Raw genomic sequence first — 27,563 nt, forward strand, 5'->3', positions numbered from 1 at the left:
CTGTGCCAAAAATTAAAAAATACTGTGCACAATATTTTAAAATTCTGCATATTTTATTGGTCAAAATAACCAAATATAATCATGCCTGTTTCAATTATTTTGGTAATTTATTTCAAAATACCTGTCAGCAAGTATGTCTAGAACAGTATCGACAACAAAAAAGATTCTCCCAGGAGTAGAGTTAAAGAAACCCTTACGACAACCCAGTTCCTGTTCCTCTGTTAAGCTTTTGTCGGACACTTCCATCTGGGTGTGTCTCACATGCCAGCTGGGCATATCTTGGGGGGAAAACTCTGTCCCACATCTTTTAATCAATTCTTGTTTGTTTGCCCTGCCTCCTTAGGGTTACTATATTTCTAGTTCCCAAATAGAGGACACTGCCGGGAGGAGGGGGAGTTAGGAGTGGGGTACAGTTCGGGGGCACCGGAGGGTTCTGTGTGTAGTGCAAGGGAGTATTTGGGGGGGTGCTGGAGGAGGGGATTTGCATGGTCATGTCTCTCTTCTCTCCCCCTGCCCAGATGCCTGCATCTCCTCCCCGAGAGCCCAGCTGCAGGCTACATTCTGTGCAGCTTCATTCCTGTCCCACCAGGCAGAGACTATCCATACCTGCTGATAGGGATGGGGAGCATAATTTAAAGTTTTGTCCGTCCCTGGAACAGCTCGAGTCACACACGTCCCTCTGCCCGCCCCTCCCTTCCCCGAGCAGAACCGCCTTTCACTCTGTCTACCCTCCTGGAAAGCACGTAGGTACCTTCTTTAGTAGGACAGGGGAATGCTAATGTACTTCCTTCTTTATCAACCCTCTGAAGCCACCTTCCCTCTACCCCCTGGAAAGAGATACATATACTAATGCAAATTGAATTCTCCACAGACCCAACATACAAAGAAAGGCTTTGTGGATAAATAGTCTGGTTTTAAACTGGCTCATGGTCTTCTTCCTAATCCAGCAAACTGACAGGGACACATATTCCACAGAGGGCCCTGGTCTTTAGGGTAGAGTTGGGGCACTGGGTGCTGGTTCTGAGCTGACGCAGTGATGAACTGGTAATCATAAGGATTCCCCTATGGTGGGATTTACCTTGCCAGAATTCTGGTAAACTTATTAGTAGGTTCATTTATTGTTTTTAATGTTTTTCTCTGTGATGCTTTTTACCTTAAGAATAAAATAAGCTTGCATAGAAAGAACTGTGTGATACTTACAACTTTAGCAATTATACCTGCTAAACATCTCTGAAGAGAAAGCAAGCAGGTATCCTTGGGCAACCTTTCTGTGCTGGGAATAACGCATTGAATAACTGTGCAGCCTGGAAATACCTTGGTCAGAAGGGAGAGAGATGCTGGCCTACACCCAAGGGAGGTGATGGCCAGGGGAGCTGGAACCCTGTGGGTAGATGACCACTGCAGGAGAAAATACAGATGCAGTTACCCTGAACTGCGACAGTTTCATTTAAGGAATTGGGAATTAGTAGTAAATAAATCACCCAGAATCTTTGGTGAAGTGAGCAAGACTATGAACTTAGGTAGAATAATTCCGTTGTACTTCTTTTATAATTTGAAGTAAATAGAAAAGAGAGCTTTTGTATACAGTTTGCTTATGCTGCAGTAAAAGGTTTTGTTTTTTATTTAGCTTTTTGTGAAGTAGCATAATTACAAGCTTAATGTAGATACTGTTTTGTATCAAATAGCATACAGTATTGAAATTTTTGCTTTAGTTATATTTTTTCCACTTTTGAAAAAGACAGAAAACCACAAAGCTTTTGCTAATATGAAGAAAACATTTGAACAAATGTGCATGACATTTGTTGGTGCTGCCATCTAAAATGTGCAGCTTGTTGGAAGAAATAAGAAGCTGATCCAATGAGTATTATGTAATAGGCAAGTTAAAGTTAAAGGAACACAAACAACTACAAGAAAACTTGTGGTTTAGCCATTTTAGGCTTTAGCAAGGGAAATAATGTGGCTTAATCATTAGGGGGTGCAGGCATATCATGGATGTTACCTGATTGCTAGCAAAGCATTTATAAATCACAACAAAACGCATGCAAGAATGGCCGTTGAAAGGCAAAATGTCTTGGTCAAGACTTTATATTAAAGTAAGTTTTAGTCTCTGACCAAGTTATTGTGATAACACTTGAATATCTAAATCTGTCAGTTACTTCTCATAAAATTACTGTACTAACTCAGTTGAAATTTCTTGTTTTTTGGATCAGCTCAGAAGAAATTTATTTCACCATAGGGAAAGCTTTTTGAGGAAAAGCTGTTGGGGCCACTTTTGAGTTATCTGAACGTTAATTTTAAGAAAAATCCCCTTTTAGTTATTAGTAAACACAGCTTTATTTTGAGACTTCAAACTCTGTGTGTACTATACACATCCAGAATGAAACTGCTAATCTGGAAGAAAACTCTAACTTTGGAAATATTATTGAGTGTAAATTGTGTACCAAGTGTGCACGGAATATTATTTCCTTAATTCTGGGAATATACCAAAATGGAATGCCCTGAATATTGGTTTCAGAGTAGCAGCCGTGTTAGTCTGTATTCGCAAAAAGAAAAGCAGTACTTGTGGCACCTTAGAGACTAACAAATTTATTAGAGCATAAGCTTTCGTGAGCTACAGCTCACTTCATCGGATGCATTTGGTGGAAAAAACAGAGGAGAGATTTATATACACACACAGAGAACATGAAACAATGGGCTTATCACACACACTGTAAGGAGAGTGATCACTTAAGATAAGCCATCACCAGCAGCAGGGGGGGAAAGGAGGAAAACCTTTCATGGTGACAAGCAAGGTAGGCTAATTCCAGCAGTTAACAAGAATATCAGAGGAACAGTGGGGGGTGGGGTGGGGGGAGAAATACCATGGGGAAATAGTTTTACTTTGTGTAATGACTCATCCATTCCCAGTCTCTACTCAAGCCTAAGTTAATTGTATCCAGTTTGCAAATTAATTCCAATTCAGCAGTCTCTCGTTGGAGTCTGTTTTTGAAGCTTTTTTGTTGAAGGATAGCCACTCTTAGGTCTGTAATCGAGTGACTAGAGAGATTGAAGTGTTCTCCAACTGGTTTTTGAATGTTATAATTCTTGACATCTGATTTGTGTCCATTCATTCTTTTACGTAGAGACTGTCCAGTTTGGCCAATGTACATGGCAGAGGGGCATTGCTGGCACATGAGGGCATATATCACATTGGTAGATGCGCAGGTGAACGAGCCTCTGATAGTGTGGCTGATGTGCTTAGGCCCTATGATGGTGTCCCCTGAATAGATATGTGGTCAGAGTTGGCAACGGGCTTTGTTGCAAGGATAGGTTCCTGGGTTAGTGGTTCTGTTGTGTGGTGTGTGGTTGCTGGTGAGTATTCACTTCAGATTGGGGGGCTGTCTGTAAGCACGGACTGGCCTGTCTCCCAAGATCTGTGAGAGTGATGGGTCGTCCTTCAGGATGGGTTGTAGATCCTTGATGATGCGTTGGAGAGGTTTTAGTTGGGGGCTGAAGGTGATGGCTAGTGGCGTTCTGTTGTTTTCTTTGTTGGGCCTGTCCTGTAGTAGGTGACTTCTAGGTACTCTTCTGACTCTGTCAATCTGTTTCTTCACTTCAGCAGGTGGGTATTGTAGTTGTAGGAATGCATGATAGAGATCTTGTATGTGTTTGTCTCTGTCTGAGGGGTTGGAGCAAATGCGGTTATATCGTAGAGCTTGGCTGTAGACAATGGATTGAGTGGTATGATCTGGATGAAAGCTAGAGGCATGTAGGTAGGAATAGCGGTCAGTAGGTTTCCGATATAGGATGGTGTTTATGTGACCATCGCTTATTAGCACCGTAGTGTCCAGGAAGTGGATCTCTTGTGTGGACTGGTCCAGGCTGAGGTTGATGGTGGGATGGAAATTGTTGAAATCATGGTGGAATTCCTCAAGGGCTTCTTTTCCATGGGTCCAGATGATGAAGATGTCATCAATGTAGCGCAAGTAGAGTAGGGGCATTAGGGGACGAGAGCTGAGGAAGCGTTGTTCTAAGTCAGCCATAAAAATGTTGGCATACTGTGGGGCCATGCGGGTACCCATCGCAGTGCCGCTGATTTGAAGGTATACATTGTCCCCAAATGTGAAATAGTTATGGGTGAGGACAAAGTCACAAATTTCAGCCACCAGGTTAGCCGTGACAGTATCGGGGATACTGTTCCTGACGGCTTGTAGTGCATCTTTGTGTGGAATGTTGGTGTAGAGGGCTTCTACATCCATAGAGGCTAGGATGGTGTTTTTAGGAAGATCACCAATGGACTGTAGTTTCCTCAGGAAGTCAGTGGTGTCTCGAAGATAGCTGGGAGTGCTGGTAACGAAGGGCCTGAGGAGGGAGTCTACATAGCTAGACAATCCTGCTGTCAGGGTACCAATGCCTGAGATGATGGAGCGTCCAGGATTTCCAGGTTTATGGATCTTGGGTAGCAGATAGAATACCCCAGGTCGGGGTTCTAGGGATGTGTCTGTGCGGATTTGTTCTTGTGCTTTTTCAGGGAGTTTCTTGAGCAAATGCTGTAGTTTCTTTTGGTAACTCTCAGTGGGATCAGAGGGTAATGGCTTGTAGAAAGTGGTGTTGGAGAGCTGCCTAGTAGCCTCTTGTTCATACTCTGACCTATTCATGATGACGACAGCACCTCCTTTGTCAGCCTTTTTGATTATGATGTCAGAGTTGTTTCTGAGGCTGTGGATGGCATTGTGTTCTGCATGGCTGAGGTTATGGGGTAAGCGATGCTGCTTTTCCACAATTTCAGCTCGTGCATCTTGGTGGAAGCACTCTATGTAGAATACTGAATATTGGTATATCAGAGATGAAGACTTTTCTATCTATCTCTCGGCAAATTCTTTACATGGGTTTGATCTCTTGCTCAGTGTGAGCAATGCTCAATATTTTTGCTGCAAAAGTAACTCCCTCACTCTTTCAATTTGTGAGCTGCATGATGGCTTATAACAAATTAAAATTTTATTTCTGAAGTAAATTCAGGTGCTCTGGATATGGGCAGTGTTACAAGGAATGAAAACAGGCTGAAGTTCTGTGAGCAAAGGGTAATGCTAAACATCAATATATTACATTGTGCGGATGTGTCTGTCTGTTATGCAGTAAGTTCTTTGTCCAGTCTTTAACTTTTTCAGTAATGATCTGGAAGAAGGGGCACAAAGCATGCTGTGTAAATTCACAGATGGTACTAATTTGAGGTGTGTTGCAAGTAACATTACAAACAAAAATAATTAAAAGGCATCTGCAGAGGAGAAATGTGGCAGAAAAGAGCATTTATCTTGGAAAAATTCAAGTTTAATATGTCAGAGAGAAAATAATCTGAATCACACTTACTCAGGAAGAGGTAGAAAAATACTGAGAGAGACCTGAGGATGATAGTGGATAGCCTATTAGGTATGAGCTTTGAGTGAGTGGTTACAGCCAAAAAAAGCCAGTTTGATTTGGAGCTGTATATAGAGGCGTCACGGTATGGACAAGAAGGTAGTAATTCCTCTTGCAGTGCTCTGAGACCCATGCCTAGCATGTTACGTTCAGTTCTAGGTACTTCAGTAACAGGAAGATATAAACAAATGGGAAGGAATTCAGGGAAAAACAATTAAAACTTAGTAACTGGAGGTTACTAGTTTAATATTTCTTCTTAAACAGTTTATTTCGCTAACTATAGTGGGGACATGATCACTGTCTACAAATACCTAAAAGGTATAAACACTAGAGAGGCAGAAAAATTATTTGGGTTGGTTCAAAGAGTTAAAATTAATAGTAATGGAAAATTTAGCCCAGTACTGAGGAAGAACCTTCCCAGTCTTTAAAATATTGTCATAACCATACAGTTAAGGGTAGCCTAGAATTCCTCCTTACCTCTAGGGGGTTAAGAAGCTCAAATAACTTAGTTGTCACCTGACCAAAAGGGACCAATGGGGAAAGAAGATGCTTTCAAATCTTGGGAGGCGGGGAAAGGCTTTGTTTTATGTGTTCTCTTGGGAAGCAGAGAAGCATCCGGTCAGAAAACTCCCTCTCCTATAACCCATCCTAAAAACTTCTCATATTACAAAAATCGTAAGTAAAAGCCAGGCAAGGCATGTTAGATTGTCTTTTGTTCTGCTTGTGAATTTTTCCTTTGCTGGAGGGAGGTTTATTCCTGATTTTTGTAACTTTGAAACTAATGCTAGAGGAAGTTCTGCTGTGTTTTTGAATCTTTTGTTACCCTGTAAAGTTATTTTCCATCCTGATTTTACAGAGGTGATTTTTATCTTTTAAAAAAAAAAAAATAAAATCCTTCTTTTAAGAACCTGACTGATTTCTCCATTGTCCTAAAACCCATGGGTTTGGGTCTGTGGTCACTTTGTAACCAATTGGTTAGGATAGTATTCTCAAGCCTCTCCAGGAAAGGGAGTGTAAGGGCCTGGGGGGGATATTTTGGGGAATAGAACTCCAAGTGGTCCTTTCCCTGATTCTTTGTTAAATCACTTGGTGGTGGCAGCATACCCTCCAAGGGCAAAGAATTTGTGCCTTGGGGAAGTTTTAACCTAAGCTGGTAGAAATAAGCTTAGGGGGTCTTTCATGCAGGTCCCCACATCTGTACCCTAGAGTTCAGAGTGAGGAGGGAACCCTGACAATAGTCTTCAAAGGAAAGTGGTGGAAACCATTACATGTATCCTTTTAATATGGTGCTTTAGACAGTGATCAGTAAGACTGTAAAATTAGCAAGGGAGTGGAGATAGTAATACGTCATGCATTATGTTAAAAAGTAAATCTTTACTGTGATACAGTACAAGTACCTCACTACAGAAAGAAATACTGTGATAAAACCAATACTTTGGAACCATATTTGATTACTTTTTTTAATGGTGTCTCCTGATCGTTCCTATATATATCAGAGAGGATTGGGTCATAACTAAAATCCAAATCAAAAAACTCTGAACACTGGAGACGTTTGGATACAGATCTGAAATTTACAACTTGGATCCATCACTAATGTGTGATATAATATGTGAACAAATGGAAATCTGTATAATAGTATAATCTGTATAATTTTTTCATTAGTAAATTTAATCCGAATAACAAGTGTGCGAACATTTTTAAAATATATGAAGAGCAAAGCAGTATTTTTTTTATATAATGTGACTCTCATATGTAGACTGATTTGTGAAGTGTCTGCCATATTAGTATCTGAATCCTAGAATAGCTTACTTGTCTTAGTCTCAGTAAAAAGATTGGCTTCTTTAGGATTCTGGAGCAGGTTAGACTGTGCCTCCTCACTATTTATAGAGTGACAGTAGTGCACTAACTTTCCTCATTCAAAATTAAACTTTTCTTCAAGTTAGTGTACTGTTGATCTAACTTCCAGTTGTCAAACCATGCACTTTTGGATATTGAACACCTTTACAGACTTTTTAGCAGTGAGCCACTGGGTGCCATGAGAGTCACTGGACATGGTTGGCCCCAATAAATCAAACTGAAATGGATTGTTTTTCCATTAGTAGCAGTAACTACTGTCCATCATGCAGTTGGTCTTAGACTCAAGAGGATCGGTAATACCAATGCTTGAGTCCTGAGGAAGACAGGCCATTGAGGTTATGCCACCATCTTTGGCCTTACAGCCTATAGACTTTAAATGATTTCCATTTAACAAACTAAAGTGTTAAGATTTTTTTAACTTCACCCTATTTAAAAGCATGCAACTTTATTAAAAAGGAGTATAAGTAAAACAAATGGATTAAAGGAGAAACCTTCTCAGTGCAAAAAGAGTTGACTTCACTTCATCGGAGCTGTAGCTCACGAAAGCTTATGCTCTAATAAATTTGTTAGTCTCTAAGGTGCCACAAGTACTCCTTTTCTAACAAATTTATTAGAGCATAAGCTTTCGTGAGCTACAGCTCACTTCATCGGATGTATCTAAAAAACAGATTTCCACTCTATATGGCTAAATTCAGTGCCTTGCATAATGACAGGTTTCAGAGTAGCAGCCGTGTTAGTCTGTATTTGCAAAAAGAAAAGGAGTACTTGTGGCACCTTAGAGACTAACAAATTTATTTGAGCATAAGCTTTCGTGAGCTACAGCTCACTTCATCGGAGCTGTAGCTCACGAAAGCTTATGCTCTAATAAATTTGTTAGTCTCTAAGGTGCCACAAGTACTCCTTTTCTTTTTGCGAATACAGACTAACACGGCTGCTACTCTGAAACTTCTCAGTGCAGTAAAAGAACAATGGAAAACCTTTGCTTATCAACTCCTATTTACATGTTTCTCTGTTGCCCTCTAGTTCCCCTTCAAAAGAATTTTTAGGGCGCAAAGAGACTAAACTTTAGCTTCTTTCTTATAGGAACTTCAGTGGAAAAATATATTGCATTTGGAGTTGTGATAACGTTATTGTAGTCTGAATGATGCTGGGTATTGGGGAAAGTTGATGGTGCCCCTTGTAAGTACAGTACACCCTTTGATCTTTTATGTCATGAGGTTATCTCTGATATAAGGGACTATATTGGCTACAGCTCCACTGTAACTCGTTAGCTCTCCCCATAAAACATACACCAGTGGCTTGGTCCACAGTCCAAATGTAGACAGAACTTCCACTAAATTCTAGGAAATCCTTGCTAGCCTAAAGATTGCTGGACTGGGTCCAAAGTGTAACTGAAGTCATACGTAAACGTCCAAATTAAGGATGTATTCTGAAAGTTAAGCTACATTTAATCTATAAAATATTTAGTTTGTAATAGTTGATTATCCTAATATCAGTCTCCTCCTTTTTTATTTTAGTTTGATAACATGCCTAATAAGCTACTGGGTAATGATGAAGAAGCCGAGCCCAGCCTATTCATTTGGGTAAGCACTAATAAGTAAGGCCCTATTTAACTTTGTGATATTGCAGAAATTGCAAATTCTGCAATATTAGGTTTCCATCGCAGTTTTGACAGCAGGAGCCCTGCCATGTGCAGGGCTGACAGTGGGATCCCCAACTGCCTGAGAGCTGAGAGCAGGAGCCCAAGCCCCTGCTCTCACCCCAGGCCTCTGCTCTGACCCCGCGTTGCTGTTGACAGCAAGAACCACTGCTCTGACCCCTGGGCGGCTGCTGACAGCAGAAGATTGCGGAAAAGTAATAATAGACTTTATTTTTAGTAATAAAAGACTTTATTTTTAGTAATAAAGTCCATTATTATGTTTCCGCAATTTTCCATGGCTTGTCCACAATTCAGTTACAATTTTTTGATAATCCCACAATTCAAGTAGGGCCTTACTAATAATACAGTACTAATTATTTCATGTGCCATGAAAAATACATGAAAGTATATTAGCTGTGTATCTAGAAAGCTCCCATTTATAAAAATCTGCATGTGTATGCATGCTAAAATGTCTTCATAATTAGTGAGAATTTTTGACTCCATTCCCATTAATTTATTGCACTGTATTTGTTCAATAATGTATAGTTTGCCCATTGTTGTGGTACATAGGCACACTGAATGTTGAATAAACATTTATAATATCTCATAAATCAAGGAGACACAGGTATTGAGAATCTAAAGTAAAAAGTCCTAGGATAGGGATGGAGAGAGGTAAATAGCTTAATTCTATGGTGGGGATTATAGTGAGAATTTCCTGTGGACCTCTGATCAGTTAACGATTCATTTTATATGGATTGTTGGCCTAAAGAAACTTGAAAATAATTACTCCTTCCTAAAATTCTGATTCATTTCCATCTGCCCTAGTGGAAAGAATTAGAGGTGGAAGGTTGTCTGCTTGCTCCCCACAGATCAAAATGAAAATCCTGTTAATATATTGTCCAGTGTTCTTAACTTATTTCTCCAATTTCAGATTTGAGAGATTTGAAGTACTAGCAGTATTTGCTTCCACAGTTCTGGCACAACTTGGAGCTCTTTTCGTACTCAAAGAGAGGTAGGAATGTGTACTGTTTCTGTTACAATTTACATCTGATGTCCTAACATGAGAAGGTACTCAATTCCAGCTTGAGTAAAGCTCAGACATTTTTAAAGTATTGTAAAAGAAGGATAGTCATTAGAAAAAGCTCCAGGTTTCTTAAAGACAAAATCATTTGACAGCAACAGGTAATGTTATATTAGCTTATGTTGCTGATTTGTACTGATTTCTATATACATGGACTACAGGAAAATTGTAAATGTGATTAAAGGAAAAACTTAAATGATCCTACTAATTGCATATTCCAGATACTCTATTAAGGATTTAATAAACAAAACACTACGTCTTATCATATAGTTTAATCACTGAGATTAATGAAGCAATGCTGAAAATACATAATTTTGTGCAATTATTTAACTTCAGTATTTTCAAGTGTTCATCTGTTAAATAGCACCATATTTATGATCTTAAAGTAATTTTATCATAGAAGTGGTAGTTAATTTATGGGTTTGTCTATTTTTTTTTTTAAATTTATTTTAAGCTTCTATTTTATCAATCCATCCAAATTTGCTCCATATTAATACTTGACCTACAAACAGTTAGTTCCAGGTACAAAATTTATTTTAGTCTATTTTTTGCAGTTTATTTTTGATTGATAAGTTACTTAAGCACATCAGAGAGAAATAATACTTTATTAGTTTCAAGTGCTTAGCTTTAAAACTGTTTTTAGAAGCCATTAAAAATTATGATTTTTTACATCTGTAAATTGCCTATAATGCATGCACACCAACTGTGTGTTTTCTTTTAAATGCCTACAGCTGTATTAACAACCTAACAGTGCCATTAATCTTGTGAATCATTGGCACCATGCCATGGATTGATCTTTGATAAAGAGGCAGTGTCACGGCGATGTAAGGTCTCCAGATGTAACACTGAATTTGCTTGCTTGAGTTTACATGTTGAGAGAGTCTTCAGAACTGCTGCATTCCTGTTGGCTTTAGTAGAATTGGTGGCAGCTGAGCACCTCTTTATATGGGGATGGAATTTCCATATAATGGAATAGATGGAATTCAGGTTTAGTTTCTCTCCACTAAAACTTGTTTTAAAATATTGTCACCTTTTCACACATTCATTTGATGTTGAAGAGGGACCCTTTAATGGTCTTTTTGGCAGGATTAAATTTTTAGATTTTTAGACTACCCTTAATAGCTGGATGCCCAGCATAACTTTGAGTTTCTCCTGTGATGGCAATTGCACCTCATCTGGGACAGTATGCTCTCTTGCTTTACTTGTATATTAGTGTTTTCTAATACTTATCCCAGATTTTCTCTGCTACAGTTGAAGATTAATTCTTTGTTACTACTCATTGACTGAGGAGAATAACTGATCTATGTCCTCATTATAACATCCTTTTTATTTAGAGGGTTACTCTGTCTTCCTTGTTTGTCCTTTCTCTAATGGTAAATTATACCATTGGATTCATTCAATTTGGTGCCAAGCATATTGGATTAATTCATGTGTTGTCATAAAAATGACATACTCATCTCAATACAGCGTTTGCCATTTTTGCAACTTTGTTAATTTGGCATCCTGCATCCCACTCGTAATTATTTATGGGTTTAGGTGCCTGGAAATGAAAATATATTTTAAAAACTAACTATATAAAGGAAATAATTTAATAAACACAACTAAAATTGACCATTTATTTCTTGTAGTACAGAACGGTTTCTGGAACAACCTGAGATACACACGTAAGATTGGATTTTTATATATGAAACTGTAATATTTTTTGTCAGTTTACTTCTGTTTCTATTTTTTATCTAGTACAAAGTAAGAGTGACTTCGCTTATCTAGTATTAAACTGTTTTCAGTACACTGATTATTTCTATGTTCCAAACTGCGTGGAAGCCCTGTGGTAATAACTTTTCAATCTATTGTGTGCAATTACAAATTTGTCTACATGAACCCATAAATAGTCGGATAGTTGAAGAGCAGTTACATATTTGTTCCCTGTAACTTAGTGCTTCTATTAATTATTTTTAGGGCTGTCAATCGCAGTTAACTCGTGCGATTAACTCAAAAATGAATCACAATTAAAAAAATTAACTGCCATTAATCACAGTTTTAATCGCACTGTTAAATAATAGAATACCAATTGAAATTTATTAAATATTTTTGGATGTTTTTCTACATTTTCAAATATATTGATTTAAATTAACAGAACACAGTGTACACTGCTCACTTTATATTATTTTTTTATTACAAATAATTGCACTGTAAAAATTATAAACAAAAGAAATAGTATTTTTCGGTTCACCTCATACAAGTACTGTAGTGCAGTCTCTTTTTATCGTTGAAGTGCAACTTACAAATGTAGAATTTTTTTTGTTTATTTGTTACATAACTGCACTCAAACAAAACAATGCAAAACTTTAGAGCCTACAAGTCCACTCAGTCCTACTTTTTGTTCAGCCAGTCGCCAAGACAAATGTGTGCGTTTACATTTACGGGAGATAATGCTGCCCACTTCTTATTTACAATGTCACCAGAAAGTGAGAACAGGCCTTGGCATGGGACTTTTGTAGCTGACATTGCAAGGTATTTACATGCCAGATATGCTAAACACTCGTATGCCCCTTCATGCTTCGGCCACCATTCCTGAGGACATGATTTCATGCTGCTGATGTTCGTTTAAAAAAAATGCATTAATTAAATTTGTGACTGAAGTCCTTGGGCAAGAATTGTATGTCTTTGGCTCTGTTTTACTCGCATTCTGCCATACATTTCATGTTTTAGTAGTCTCGGATGATGATTCAGCACATGTTGTTCATTTTAAGAACACTTTTGCTGAAGATTTGACAAAATGCAAAGAAGGTACCAATTTGAGATAGGTACAGCACTTGACCCAAGTTTTAAGAATCCGAAGTGCCTTCCAAAATCTGAGAGGGATGAGGTGTGGAGCATGCTTTTAGAAGCCTTAAAAGAGCAACTCTCCGATGCAGAAATTACAGAATCCTAACCACCGAAAAAAAAAACCCAACCTTCTGCTGGTGGCATCTGACTCGGATGTTGAAAGTGAACATGCGTCAGTGTGCACTGCTTTGGATTGTTATCAAGCAGAACCTGACATCAGCATGGATGCATGTCCTCTGGAATGGTGGGTGAAGCATGAAGGGACACAGAATCTTTAATGCATCTGGCATGTAAATATCTTGCAACACCAGCTGCAACAGTGCGATGCGAACACCTGTTCTCACTTTCAGATGACATTGTGAGCAAGAAGCAAGCAACATTATCTTCTGTGAATGTAAACAAACTTGTTTGTCTGAGTGATTGGCTGAACAAGAAATAGGACTAAGTGGATTTGTAGGCTCTGAAGTTTTACATTGGTTTATTTTTGAATGCAGTTATTTTTTGTATATAATTCTACATTTGTAGTTTCAACTGTCATGATAGAGGTTGCACTACAGTACTTGTATTATTAGGTGAATTGAAAAATACAATTTTTGGGGGTTTCACAGTGCAAGTATTTGTAATCAAACAAATATAAAGTGAGCACTGTACACTTTGTATTCTGTTGTAATTGAAATCAGTATATTTGAAAATGTAGAAAATATCCAAAAATATTTAAATAAATGGTATTCTATTGTTTAACAGAGCAGTTAATTGTGATTAATTATTTTAATGGCATGATTATTTTTTTTTAAATTGCTTGGCAGCCCTAATTATTTTTATATTTTTATTTATTAAAATTTCTATTGAGATTGTATAGTTAATTGAGAATTGAATTAAGCCTGATCTTACCACAAATAACATTTATCAATATTGTGTATTTTAAAATGATTGAATGCTGTTGGTTATTAAATATTCAACTGGAATTTATCATAATAGAGGATGTTCAGAAGTGTTTCATTGATGGCAGTTTAACTTTGTAACATTACAGGTGGATACTGTGAAAAATGAAGATTAATCTATTTTTCCTCTCTTTAGGGGACGATTGTTGGTTGGTACTTTCGTGGCTCTCTTTTTCAACTTGTTTACAATGCTTTCCATTCGGAATAAGCCTTTTGCTTATGTATCTGAAGGTATGTGTTGAATGAACTGTGACAAGAATTAAGGAAAGGCAATTAATGTTAACTGTTTTCTTCAAGTATATTTTTTGTTAGATAAGAAAAACAATTGCCATGTATGTCATTTCTAATAGTTCCATATATCTAATTAAAAGGTTTTGAATTAGAGGCGGTCTCCTCATTTGTCATGTACAAAGTCCATAGGACACACAGAGTAGTACACTATCATCAATATGGTAAATTGAGTATAATTTCAGATGTAGCTACTACTTTGATGTATTTAAAAAAAATTTAAGAAGCACTTCTTCACACAACTCTGTCAACCTGTGGAACTTGTTGCCAGGGGATGTTGTGAAGGCCAAAAGTATAACTGGATTAAAAAAAAATTAGATAAGTTCATGGAGGAAAGGTCCATCAAAGACTATTAGCCAAAATGGTTAGGGATGCAATCCCATGGTCTAGGTGTCCCTAAACCTCTGACTGCCAGAAGCTGGGACTGGACAGCAGGGGATGGATCACTAGAAAATTGTCCTGTTCTGTTTTTTTCCCTCTGAAGCATCTGGCATTGGCCACTGTCAGAAGACAGGATATGGGGCTAGATGGAACATTGATCTGTCCGAGTGTGGCCATTCTTATGTTAAATACAGATTCGTTGTTTCTTCTGTTTTAGTTTTTATTCAACCAGTAAAATTTTAATGTGGGTAATCTTACAATGATACAGACAGACTTGTACAAATATTTAAAGTTTTGTTAATAAAAACAGATTTCAGAGTAGCAGCCGTGTCAGTCTGTATTCGCAAAAAGAAAAGGAGTACTTGTGGCACCTTAGAGACTAACAAATTTATTTGAGCATAAGCTTTCGTGAGCTACAGCTCACTTCATCGGATGCATTTGAAGTGAGCTGTAGCTCACAAAAGCTTATGCTCAAATAAATTTGTTAGTCTCTAAGGTGCCACAAGTACTCCTTTTCTTTTTTGTTAATAAAAACCACTTTCTTTATATAACTTACTCCTTAGAGTTTTTACTCTTTGTATAGTAAAATCACAATCATTCTCACTAATTGAGCATTATGGATTTTTGCAAATTGAGTGAATGCATAACTTTTTAGAAAGTCTGTTGCATCCCACGAAATATATTTGTTCTGGTTAGTGTAGTTTTAATTATTTATAGTATTTTATATGTAACGCAGTAATGTAGAAAAGCAGAGTGAATTGAGCAGGGAGCCAGGAATGCCTAAATTCTAACCCTGACTTCCACGTTGAAGCGCAACCATTCTGTACCACGTTTTCTGTGTCAGTAAAGTGGGGGTAATAATATTTACTTTATAAGGGCTTTCTGAGAATTAATTAATTGTAGTGGTCCCCTTCAAAAATGTAAAGAGTTGTCAGTGCTTATTACCATTTTTAATTTGTGTTGTAGTATATTTTGAAAGTAAACTTGTTAATCTGAGACTCTTTACAGCTGTCTTCTTAGAGAAGGGATGAGATCTACATTTTTCAGGAAAATTAATTGAGTTTTGTAGACTAGCTTCAAAATGAGAATTAGCAAGGTTCTACATTACCTTTTGACCAGATCCCTCACAAAAAAGCTAGAAAGGAAAAATAATTAATTTTTATGTGGCAAAGAACCAGAAACCTGTGATGAATTTAAACAAAAATGTAAAAAAAAAATGTGATAAGACACAGTCATAGTAAATGGCTCTTTGTTGTAACAAAGAAAGAGAGAGTGTGAGGATACAGAGGAAGCTGTAGACAAGGAGACGGTGAAATGTGCTGATAACAATCATTTAAGCTAGTGAAAACGAAGGAGGATTGTGGAAAAACTTGAGAGACTTAGTCAAATGGTGTTTGGTATCTAGGTGGAAGATGATTAACTGGGATCAAGGCAAGGTACTGAAAAACTCTAAATTTTTCTTGTGTAACTGTGCACCTCTTTCTCCCCCCCCCCCCTTATACTAGGGTTGCCAATTTTGGTTGGATGTATTCCTGGAGATTTAATAACATGATGTAATCTTTAATTAAAGATCAATCTTCAATTCTTGGAGACTCCAGGCCAATCCTGGAGGGTTGGCAACCTTAGGGTAATGGGGGGTATGAGGTAAAAAGTTCATGGACCACTGTTTTAGGGTATAACCCTCTCGTCTGAGTAGGGGTCAGAGAGGAATTTTAGCCACCAAATTTGAGCATTGCTGAATTGATTAGATGCCCTGTGTGAGGCCTTCAGCATATATTGGGTATTGGCTACTGTTAGAGGCAGTATATAGGCACTGATCTGATCCACTATACTAATTCCTAAGTGCCTGTATGTATACAACAAATGTTACTGTCTGACCCTCAGTTAGGAAGGTGTATTAATCTTATTAATTTATTTTATTTTTCAATTTGTTTAGGAGAGCTGGATTAAATGGCTAAAAAGTGGTGGTTTTTTTCCCCACATCTAATTCACATGCTGTGTTCGAGAGTGGATAATGCTGTAGCTGCCTGTATTTACAAAAATTTCCTTTCAACGTAGTCACAGGGCCAGACTGTGCTCCCATTCCTCATGTTGGTGAGCAGCTACGTGCATGAATAGTCCCATTGATGTCAATAGGACTACTCATATGATTTTCTACACACAAGTGTGTGTGTGCGGAGGGTGTTGAAAGGGAGGGTTTACAAGTAGTATGCTCCCATAGAGAGCTCAAGTTTGTATGCATTTAGAAGTTAACAAAGACAATAGTTTCTTTAAAAATAAACAGTGAAATCTGCAGTTGCACTTGAAATTAATCCAATTCAGATGTTGCATGACAAAAGGTTTCCAATCAACCACAGGCCAGAAAATGTTCTCCTTTCTCGTGATATTTGAAACTCACTGATCATTGTGATCTAATGTTAAGATGGATTATTCACTCATATTTTACTATTTCCTTACATTATTTTTTAAAAACGCACCTTAAGATGAATTGTTCTGATTATAATTGGTACCTTTGTGTTTTTGTGAAGCTGCTAGTACGAGTTGGCTTCAGGAGCATGTTGCAGATCTTAGCAGAAGGTAAGGCTTCATGATATTTTTTTCATAATAGCTAATACTTAAGTCAATATTAGTCATTATGTCATGCCAAGTTATTTTTTACTGCATCACATAGTATAGGGCACTCTGACCAGGCATTGAGGCATAAGCTTGTTATTAAAACATTTCTGCTCTCTCTCTCTCTTGCTCAGCAAATCTGAGTAACATTCCTCAAATGAGTGGCTTTGCTGCAGATAGAATTATCTTCAGACTGAACTGCATCTCCTAACAGCTGTTAGGGCTGCCTCACAGCTCAAAATGCTTAATTTAAACTTAAGATTTTATGGGGAGGTTTCACTTAGTCCAGCAGGAAGATGGGGGTCTCTGAAAAGACCAGGCATAGAGACAGATGCACATTGTTTCTCTCTTGGGTTTTTTCCTTTTATTTTCTCTGTGTCCCAAGCATCACAGATTCTTCCTCCCCCCCCGTTGGCTGCAGAGCCACAACAAGGTCTCTCTTCCAGGAACTGAAACGTTGTTTGTCATGTTTTTTGGCTGTGTTAACCCTTTTAGTATGTATGTTTGGACCCTGAATGCCAAATAATACAGATAATTTGCAAATAGCCTTTGCCAGATATTTAAAATGTTTATATTTTGAGCCTTACAATCCTTGTGTGTATTTTATGCTGTCAGCACTACAAATACAGTAAAAAGTTCTATTTAAAGATAAGGTAATGGAGTATGTTAAACCATATTACATAACACTTTGGACATGCTGCAAACCCTACCTGTTCCCTAAAGCATTTCAGGAGTAGGATGGGCAATATGATATAAGGTGTAGTAGAAGGAGCCAAAAAAGCACAAGTTACTGAAATCATAAAGAGCTTGATCCTTCAATGAGCTAAACAGTCTAGTCCTGATCCTGCAGTACGTGTAAGCACATCCTGAACCTGCATGCATAGTACCTTATTGGACCAAACCCTTAATGGTGCAAGTTAGATGAGACAAGATGAAAGAGACTTTGTGTAGCAAGGAGCAGGACTGTGAAGATCACATCTCAATGTGTGAATGTGGCAAAGAGTCAATAGTTTCTAAGTTGCATAAATAAAAAGTTACAAATGTAAAGAAAAATAATGGTACCACTGTACAAGGGCCATGGAAGAGCAACCCTAGGACTACTGTGTAGAGAATTGGAGGGGGTTAATGTCTAAAATATTTAGAGAAGACAATGAGGTTGATTTATTGTATGGCTACCCAGTATTATGGGGAACAGCATAGAAAGCGGTCTTTAAAAAAGATTGGAAAATGTGATTTTCAGATATTTAAAGGGGCTTCCAGAACAAGGGTCTAGGACACACAGTCAGATCTGCTAACAAAAAGGGCATAACACTTGATCACAGTTTAAATTTGTGGAAACATTTTCTGAAAGACTGATTACTCTAGTATACTTTACTGTAATCTTGTCTTCTGTTTTTCCTTGTGAGATTAGAAACCTTTATTTAAAACTGGGAAAGAGTTTAAATATAATTCAGATTCAAAAGATAGGAATGTTCCATGCACAAAGCACTTGATTTCAAATTGTGAGTAAGGAGAAGAGACATAAATGGCTCTAGGCCTGAAAATAATTAATCTTTGTAGCTCATAAAGAGGATCATTTAACTTCCAGCAGGAAAAAAAAGACTTTTAATCCAGTCAGCAGCAGCATCCTATCTACATGATCCTCAAAGTGTACGTTGGAATAGCAGGTGTAGCTTTTTAATTCTAGTTTTCCAGCACTTACAACAACAACTAGCTGACAATTACTTTTTTCTGTTTTGTTGCAGTCTATGTGGAATCATTCCAGGGTTGAGCAGCATCTTCCTTCCACGAATGAATCCTTTTGTCTTGATTGATCTTGCTGGTGCTTTTGCTCTTTGCATTACATATATGTTAATTGAAATTAAGTACGTATAATCATTATTTAAATAAATAAAATAAGTATTTAGATTATAATTCATAGGAAATCTCTCCTTTTAGATTTGCAAGCAATGGTCATGTGGTAAGAAGCTGAAATGTCGCATGTGAAATTTCAGCTTCTTACCACATGAACCAAAATAGTTGAAAGTCTGTATTGTTGACACATTTGTTTTTTAAAAGGCTGTGTTTCAGAAACACATGCTTAGTGAATTTTTGCATGTTCTCTCTCTCATCTATCTATCCATCCAGTGGTGGCCATTTAAAAGAAAAGGCATATGGCTTACAGATACCCTAGAAAACAAGCACGTCATTTAAAATTACCCTTTTTTGTTTCAGCAATTATTTTGCTGTAGATACAGCCTCTGCGATAGCTATTGCTTTGATGACTTTTGGTACCATGTATCCTATGAGCGTCTACAGTGGAAAAGTACTACTTCAGGTGAGACCGTGCCAGAAAATGTTTTAATTTTACTTTTTTTAAAATGTACATGTTTAATGATATCCACCATTAAACATGGAAATGAAAAATATTCACAAGAAAGAAATGATACATCATTAAACTCTGAAGAAATTTCTAACATGAGACAACTATGCATCACGGAATCATAGCAATCACAGATGCAGCCTGTAGTTTCGATTGAATTGTTGCTCTGTTAAATACTATCAGCATTGTGAGTTTAGTAAACTACCTGGTCAAGTAATTACATTTAAAAGACTATACAACTATAAATTATAAAGGCAGCAGACTATAGATCATCATAAAGCTAATATAGCTTTAAGATTAGGACCAAATTAGTATCTGTTCGTCTTTGTTGTAACATTCTTTTGATTATTTTCAGACAACCCCACCACATGTGATTGGTCAGCTAGATAAACTTATTAGAGAGGTAAGTTAGCGTATAACATGTTACATGAGGTGCACAGCAAAGAAGTTCAATGCAAAGGTTGAACGTGCATAGTGAGAACCTACAGGTCTTTCAAGTATTCCTCCCACAGAAGATAAATCTGCAAATGAAAATTCCACACTTTCATTTTGTGTGTGTGTGTATGTAAGAAATATAAAGCTTACATTCTAAATTAGACAGTACAGTTGATATGTCTTATAGAAATGTTCAAATTCTTAAATTGGTACAGATCTTTAAAATATATTCAATCTTTGATAAATTATTACTGAAAAGGTTTGCAACAATTTAAGAAGTCATAAAAGAGGGAGTTTCCTTTTATATTTTAACAAATAGAGGAATTGTAAGCATTCATGAAAGAGCCTGGGTGTCGGGGAAGAAACGGGTCTTGCTATATGAAGAAATTACACATTTGTAGATAGTGGGAATACATTGGATATAAATATATATAGGAATTTAGTGGCATCTTCAATAAAGTCCCTTATGAAAATTTAGTTGAAGGGAGAGTCCACAATGCAAAATGAAATACTGACAGTATTATCTACAGCTCAGTTATCTAAACCAATCTACATTTCTAAAAGACTGGAAATGTTTTCTTCAATGATAATTTACCACATATTTGTGTTTTAAATTAGGTTTCCACTTTGGATGGTGTCTTGGAGGTTAGAAATGAGCATTTCTGGACATTGGGCTTTGGTACTTTGGTATGTTTTATGCTATATTGTCTTATTCTTTAAAAAGGAAACATCTTTAATCTCTTAGCTAAATAATTATTAAATGAGATCTCATTATTTTAAATGGAATTTGGAAATTCAGATGCCATAAAATATAGCTTTCCCCCTTCCTGTTAAATAAAGCTTGAGGGGATTTTTTTACACTAATTGCAGCACTTTTCTGAAAACTTAAGAGTGAGGCTTGGACTCCTCTCCCCCACCCTGAAAAAGATACAATTTTTGGTTATATACAGAAGCGTCATGTCACAGATCCACCATAACAATCTTTTGCTAAAGAAGTGCACATTACAATTCAGAGTAGTATCATAAATGTAGAACTACTTTATATCTAGAAAGAGAACAATACCACTAGCAGCAGATTCAAATGTTTCTTAGCCACGCACTTGTCTTACTGTAGGCTAGATTATAGCTTGGTCCTTGTAGGATTTTTTTTTAAGTGCGCCTCCATGAAATCTTTGCTTTGAACCATGCATTGATAACCAGTTTTCAGACTTGTCAGAGGACGTTAGAGTTGAATCTTCTTGATGTAATCTTTGACTTTTATACAACAACTTTGGAGTAAAGCTACCATTTTGGATCCTTTAAAAATTCTTCCAAATGTCATCAATGATTAGTGCCAAATCAATTGATATGGGATTCTCCTATGGCTTTATCTTACGGGAAGTTAATATGAATTGTCTCTGAGGAAGAAAAAGCTCAGCTACGAGAAGTGAAAAGGAAAATATGGTCTCTTCAACTGACCCATATGTGCTCTAGCAATCCTAAAACAGAACTAGAGTTGCTGTATTACAGAGGAGCACCTAATAAGATCCTAAATGGAAAATATGGAATTTATTAAAGCTTTCTAACAGCTGTTTTTTCTTCTGTGATATAAAATGGACACACAAAGGAAATTGTTACTGAAACTAAAGCGGGAGATCAGGTACTCAATGACAGCCAGGAATTAAGAGTCCTTTAAAACTTTCCTCTCCTTTTTATTCTTCTAGCATGTCATACCCTGAAAACATGAGCTTCTTGGCCAAAGTTAACTTACCTAAATTTGCTGATAAGGAAAGGGAGGCTCTGGAGTCACCTATTCTGTTATCTGACATACAAGATGTTACTGAACTGCTGAAGTCATGCAGTGGGAATACATTGGACTCAGTGGATTCTCCACAAATTTTTACAATTTTTACAGTTTTGCACCTTAGCTTGTCTGTTTGTACTTAGCACTTTCCAATCTGCAGTGGAAATTGGAGTGCTGCCCAAAATCTGCGTACACTCTTGCTAGTTAGTACTACCAGAAAGAAAACCAGCCATTAACTGCTCTTGCTGTAGGTCAAATTCTTTGTTAGATATGGCTGCAAAAAGCAAATGAGGGACAGAACTTTGTTTCCCATCCTATCTGCAGTACTGTTCAAGTTACGGGAGAGGGAGATATTAGTAAGCGTCAGAAAGGCACACGCCAGACACAGATTATATCCGGTAGTGTAATCGCTTCAGACACAGAGCTCTGAGTCTATGTACTGTAGTGGCAGTGCTGCTGTTCTTACCTTGCCTTCAAGCTCACCTGTTACAGGTGTTGTCTCTTGCATTCAACAGCAGCAGAATGACGTACTTTTCTCAACTTGGAGTTTGTTTCACTGTTTTCTTCTCCTCTCCACCTGCTCCTGTCATGTTACAGCTGCTGCCCTCATTTCACTGTAAACAATATTTAACACCAAGTGCATAATGTTTTAATAATCTAAATTTCCCAGAAATGAATCTCAGCTTGTCACCGTTCCCAGTGTTTTGGCCTCATGGAAATTTGTTCTCATCATGGAATTACTTAAGTGTGGCTCTGATCAGTCATCTCCACTGATGCTTCACAGTAGTCTCCACTTTTGTGCAGAATAAGATACTCTTTAGCGCTCCTTGTAGCTAAAATGTTTTAATGCAAATCAGGATCTCCACCTAAAAGTCTTATAACAGCCTGGCTGGTTTTTGTTTTGGTTCACTTTCTAGGCTGGATCAGTACATGTACGAATTCGAAGAGATGCTAATGAACAAATGGTACTTGCTCATGTGACTAATCGACTGTACACTCTAGTCTCTACTTTGACTGTTCAGATTTTCAAAGATGATTGGATCAGACCTACCTTAACATCTGGGCCTATTGCAAACAATATGTTGAATCTTTCAGATCATCATGTTATTCCAATGCCACCTTTAAAGACTACTGATAATTTGAACCCTTTTACATCCACTCCAGCTAAACCTAGCAGCCCACCTCCAGAATTTTCTTTTAACACACCGGGCAAAAATATGAACCCAGTTATCCTTTTAAACACTCAGACAAGACCCTATGGATTGGGCCTTAATCATGGATCTGTACCTTACAGCAGTGTGTTCAATCAAGGACTTGGAATTCCGGGAATGGGAGCAACTCAAGGATTCAGGACTGGTTTTACACATGTCCCAAGCAGATATGGAACTAGCACTCAAGGTCAACCCCAGCCATAATAAACTCTATTTTGCGTTATTTATTGTACATAATGGTATTGATTTAATTTTTTTATTTTAATTACCCAGTTTTTGTAAACCATTAGACCATTCTAAATTACTGGGATCAATTGTTTATATTCATTAAACAGTTAAATTGCATTTCCATTTTTTTGTTTGTATGTATGATGCAGACTTGTGAAACTTGCATATAGTTTTTACAGCTACTGAATTTATTCACACGCAAATTTTCTATTCACCTTTCTATTTCGTCCAATAATGTGCTGAAGTATAACGTGAACATAGTTTCATGAGACTGCAAAATTGTGAAGGCAGAGCATCCTCCATTCTTTTCAACTGCGAATTGTTTCTGAATTGTTTACTGAATGATTGTGCAACAACAATGGTTCATCTGTTCTGCCTCAGTTATTTTTTTCTTAAAAATTATGATTACTGTTTGATCAATCTTTGGCAAAGTCAGTTAGATTTTCCTCTGTTGGAAAAGTCTTTTTTCTCAATACACATTTTACTGTCCAGTATGAGGACAAACTGAGACTTTTAAATTTCTTATTGACATTAAGGAATCATTTATTTTAAAATTTTATTTCTTGTTGATTTTATTGAGGTACAAAGTGATCATCAGCTGTTTTTTTGTAACTGTTCCATACTCATATTTGTATTTTTTTATTTAATTGCAAAATTACATGACAATATACTGGGAAATAAAATATTAGAAACTCCATATTCTAGAAGCACCTCTTTCTTACTTATGGCCACTCCCGTAACAGTATGAACAAGACAAATGGCTTTGGCATGCATAATGGATGGCTCACTCTTGTTAATCCACTAGTACATCCTTCAGATTGTTGAAAGTGCCCTTTCATTCCATTGCGACTTTGTATTTCTCCTGTAGATCTTCAGAAAACAGTTCACCATTTATACACCTAGTTCACAAGCATAGTATATATATCAATGGTGCAGAAAAAGAGAACACAGTATATGGCAGTGATGATCTGCTTTTGTGGTACTGATAGGGTGACCAGACAGCAAGTATGAAAAATCAGAACGGGGGGTAGGGGTAATAAGAGACTGTTTTTAAAAAAAGACCCAAAAATCGGGACATCTGGTCACCCTAGGTACTGAGGGCCATGTTGGCAACATGACTGTGTCTAATTTTATGTACACTTATCTATTTTTTCTAATAAATATTAGGGCTGTCGATTAATCGCAGTTAACTCATGCGGTTAACTCAAAAATTAATGGCGATTTAAAAAATTAATCGTGATTAATTGCAGTTTTAATTGCATGGTTAAACGATAGAATACCAATTTAAATGTATTAAATATTTTTGGATGTTCTACATTTTCAAATATATTGATTTCTATTGCAACACAATACAAAGTGTACAGTGCTCATTTTATATTTTTATTACAAATATTTGCACTGTAAAAATGATAAAATAGTATTTTTAATTCACCTCATACAAGTACTGCAGTGCAATCTCTTTATCGTGAAAGTGCAATTTACAAATGTAGATTTTTGTTGTTACATAACTGCACTCACAAACAAAACAATGTAAAACTTTAGAGCCTGCAAGTCCACTCAGTCCTACTTTTTGTTCAGTCAATTGCTAAGCCAAACAAGTTTGCTTACCTTTACGGGAGATAATGCTGCCTGCTGCTTATTTACAATTTCATCAGAAAGTGAGAATAGACTTTCGCATGGCACTTTTGTAGCTGGCATTGCATGGTATTTTATGTGCCAGATACGCTAAACATTTGTATACCCCTTCATGCTTTGGCCACCATTCCAGAGGACATGCTTCCATGCTGATGACATTTGTTTAAAAAAAAAAAAAGGGGGGGGTTAATTAAATTTGACTGAATTCCTTGGGGGAGAATTGTACATCTCTTCTGTTTTACCTGCATTCTGCTATATGTTTCATGTTATAGCAGTCTCAGATGATGACTCAGCATATGTTACATTTTAAGAACACTTTCACTGCAGATTTGACAAAATGCAAAGAAGGTATCAATGTGAGATTTCTAATAACTACCACACTTGACCCAAGGTTTAAGAATCTGAAATGCTTTCCAAAATCTGAGAGAGAGGAAGAGTGAAGCATGCTTTCAGAAGTCTTAAAAGAGCAATGCTCCAATGCAAAAACTACAGAACCCGAACCACCAAAAAAGAAAATCCACCTTCTGCTGGTGGTATCTGATTCAGATGATGAAAATGAAAATGCATCAGTCTGCACTGCTTTGGATTATTATCGAGTAGAACCCGTCATGAGCATGGATACGTCCTCTGGAATGGTGGTTGACACATCAAGGGAATATGAATCTTTAGTGCATCTGGCATGTAAATATCTTGTGATACTGGCTGCAAGAGTGCCATGCAAAGACTTGTTCTCATTTTCAAATGACTGTAAACAAGAAGTGGGCAGCATTATCTCCTGCAAATGTAAACAAACTTGTTTGTCTGAGCAAGAAATAGGACTGAGTGAACTTGTAGGCTCTAAAGTTTTACATTGTTTTATTTTTGAACGTAATTTTGTACGTAATTCTACATTTGTAAGTTTAACTTTCAAAACAGATTGCACGACAGAACTTGTATTAGGTGAATTGAAAAATACTACTTACAGTGCAAATATTTGTAATAAAAAATAATACACAGTGAGCACTATACACTTTTTATTCTGTTGTAATTGAAATCAATGTATTTGAAAATGTAGAAAACATCCAATAATATTTAAATGTTTGTTATTTAACAGTGCAATTTATCACTATTGATTTTTTTTAATTGCACAATTTTTTAATTGCTCTACAGCCCTAATAAATATGCATATAGCTATGTTTGTCTAGGGTCCAAAAGTGCATCCCAAAAGGGCTCCTCCTTTTTCATCTTCCCATTTCCCATTTGCTGTGGAAGGGCCTTCTGGCAATATTGCTTTTTATTATTTCCCTTACCCCCACTGTCTTCCACACCATTCAGCTCCCCAGACACAAGTGGTCTCTACTTTGTCGTCTTCATCTCTCAGCTCTACACAAACAGGTTGCCCATTCCCATTGTCGTCCTTGCCACCCAGCTCACCATACACAGACTTGTCCCTCCCACTATTCTCAGCACAAAGGCTCTCCCTTTGCTAGCTTGCGGGGTCACCAAATTAGTCCACCCATCTTAGATATTTATAGAACACCAATCACCGTAGTCAGTATCTAGGTGACCCACAAGTTGAAATCTAATCAGATGTTATCTGAAGATAATGCATTTGACCAGAATGATAAAGGCCTTTGTCCTCCAGAGCTGGTTAAGTTAAGAAACAAACACTTCCCCAGAGCTTAAATCTTCACTAGTTGTGGAATTTTGCCATTCCACACACAAAGAAATCATTTTCACTTTATCTCCCCATTACTCACATCAGTCCACTCAGACACATGAATGAGGGCTTACCCCCTCTCCCCCACCCCAGGGGAGGAAAAAAAAAAGTGTTCTGTAGAACAGTACTTTGGTGGGGACTGCCTGGGGCCCATCTGCTGAGAACCACAGCTATAGAGTACATTTTCACACGAGTTACAGATGGGATCTAACTCTTAGGACAGGCCTATACTTAAAACTTGCATCAGCACAACTGCATGACTGTAGCGCTTCTGGTGAAGATGCTCTAATTGGATGGGAGAGAGCTCTTCAGTCAGCTTAATAACTCCACCTCCACAAGAGGAGGTTGCTGTGTCAGTGGGAGAAGCTCTCCTGTCAACAAAGCACTGTCTACATGGGGGGTTACGGTTGGTATAACTGTCACTTGGGTGTGGATTTTTCACACTCCTGAGTGGTGGTGTTGTACCAAAATAAGTGTGTAGTGTAGACCTGACCTACTCTTTCTAGCCGATGAATGAATGACAGACACTCAGCTCAGTAAAGTGTTAGAAAGTATAATGGTATCTGGAAACCAAGCATAACTTAGTGCTCGTGAACTTTGAAGTAGTGTATATTTTCATCTAGAAGAACCCTTGGTTCAATAATCACCTTTGTTTAGTAACCCCACCTTCATTATGCCATTTTTAATAGAAGTTGCATACATTTAGGGTAAAATTCACCCCAGTACAGAGGATATTAAACAGGTCCTTTGAACTTCTTAAGCCTACGTTATATCACCCTCAATATAGCAGTTTTAGCAACATAAAAACAGTTCTTTACAGTATAATACTTTAGCTACATTTAAGAATTGTCTCTACTTGTTACATTGATTTTTTTTTTCATTTTTGTGAAATATATCTATTGTATTCATTGCATCTGTTTGCTTGCTTTTAGTAGAAGCCATACTTTAAATTGAAGACGCATTAGATTTAAAGCCCCAAAGGAGAATTGAATCCACAGTTTCTTATCAGAGAGTCAGTATTTTTACTGAATTGTGCAATATTACTACATTTAACAAGTATTTTTGAATTGCTACTTTACTGCACATACCACAGATGTGCAGGTAACAGGCTCTAATAGAAATACAGCTCTTCAGCTGACTGACTGTTGTAAATATGTTCATGTGTAGAATCAGGATAGAGTAAAATTAGA

General features: G+C 37.2%; 1 protein-coding gene across 6 annotated transcripts in view; it reads left to right on the forward strand.

The window, feature by feature from the left end:
* SLC30A6 (solute carrier family 30 member 6) overlaps window positions 1–23,736 on the forward strand; it is a 39,909-nt gene extending 16,173 nt beyond the window's left edge. For 3 of the 6 annotated variants that reach the window (XM_038396586.2, XM_038396589.2, XM_043512291.1), the window contains 10 exons: window positions 8,769–8,834; window positions 9,822–9,902; window positions 11,600–11,635; window positions 13,875–13,969; window positions 16,936–16,984; window positions 18,766–18,885; window positions 19,235–19,337; window positions 19,738–19,785; window positions 20,436–20,504; window positions 22,518–23,736. In XM_038396586.2, the coding sequence (XP_038252514.1) occupies window positions 8,769–8,834; window positions 9,822–9,902; window positions 11,600–11,635; window positions 13,875–13,969; window positions 16,936–16,984; window positions 18,766–18,885; window positions 19,235–19,337; window positions 19,738–19,785; window positions 20,436–20,504; window positions 22,518–23,015 (1,165 nt within the window). In that variant the 3' untranslated portion in view covers window positions 23,016–23,736. Of the gene's footprint in view, window positions 1–8,374; window positions 8,431–8,768; window positions 8,835–9,821; window positions 9,903–11,599; window positions 11,636–13,874; window positions 13,970–16,935; window positions 16,985–18,765; window positions 18,886–19,234; window positions 19,338–19,737; window positions 19,786–20,435; window positions 20,505–22,517 lie in introns of those variants that run through there. The other 3 variants (XM_043512292.1, XM_043512289.1, XM_043512290.1) reach the window with 3 other exon arrangements.
* Window positions 23,737–27,563: the final 3,827 nt, after the last annotated feature.

The sequence above is a fragment of the Dermochelys coriacea genome, chromosome 3 (genome assembly GCF_009764565.3).
Source record: "Dermochelys coriacea isolate rDerCor1 chromosome 3, rDerCor1.pri.v4, whole genome shotgun sequence".
Taxonomy (NCBI): domain Eukaryota; kingdom Metazoa; phylum Chordata; order Testudines; family Dermochelyidae; genus Dermochelys; species Dermochelys coriacea.